The sequence below is a fragment of the Arachis ipaensis genome, chromosome B09, assembly GCF_000816755.2.
Source record: "Arachis ipaensis cultivar K30076 chromosome B09, Araip1.1, whole genome shotgun sequence".
NCBI lineage: Eukaryota > Viridiplantae > Streptophyta > Magnoliopsida > Fabales > Fabaceae > Arachis > Arachis ipaensis.
The window spans coordinates 12140695-12141380 of NC_029793.2; the positions used below are offsets into that span (position 1 = coordinate 12140695).

At 27.1% G+C, this 686-nt stretch overlaps 1 protein-coding gene across 2 annotated transcripts in view; it reads right to left on the reverse strand.

The window, feature by feature from the left end:
- LOC107618742 (protein ECERIFERUM 1) overlaps positions 1-686 on the reverse strand; it is a 39965-nt gene that overhangs the window by 8075 nt on the left and 31204 nt on the right. Inside the window, exon 3 of one of the 2 annotated variants that reach the window (XM_016320884.2) lies at positions 80-312. The exons of the other annotated variant lie outside the window; for it this stretch is intronic. Within the exon in view, the coding sequence (XP_016176370.1) occupies positions 80-312 (233 nt within the window). The remainder of the gene's footprint in view (positions 1-79; positions 313-686) is intronic. 2 annotated transcript variants of the gene reach the window in all.

The window sequence follows — 686 nt, forward strand, 5'->3', positions numbered from 1 at the left end:
AATAAGTGTAATAATAATAATAATAATAATAATAATAATAATAATAATAATAATAATAATAATAATAAAAAGAGCATACAAGTGATGGGTTCAGTGACAATGGAGGAATGGTGATGAGAATGGTATCTGGAATAGAGAAAATGGTGATGGAGTGCCCTATGCAACCAATAATAGAGAAACTCAACAGGTCCAGCATGCAACAGAGTTGTAATAATAACACCATCTGTTTTCCATATTGGTAGGTGAGAACCTTCTGGAACCAACATGTAACCTATGTAGAATAATAACCCATTCAACAATATCTGGTCATCCCTGCAACCATTACAATTACATTTTCATCATACCATTTATCAATTAAATTATACCACCACTCATATCAAAACTGTTTTTTTTTAGCTATTATTTGTATAATTTCTAACATTAAAAAATTCAATTATTATTTTTGGATATTTTTTTCGAACAAAAAAAACATAACAAAACTCTGGTTAGATAAGGTATGGTGGAAAACTGAAAACCTGAAAGTCATGGCAGTAAAGAGAATATTGATAACAGTTCTTTATAGTTAACATTATTGCTCCTATTGAATGGTCATTTTTTTTTACTAAAAAGTTTTCTCATATATTAAATAGGGTATGATAAAAGTATATGCTTAAATATGTCTTTTTTTTTATAAGTATATATATAAC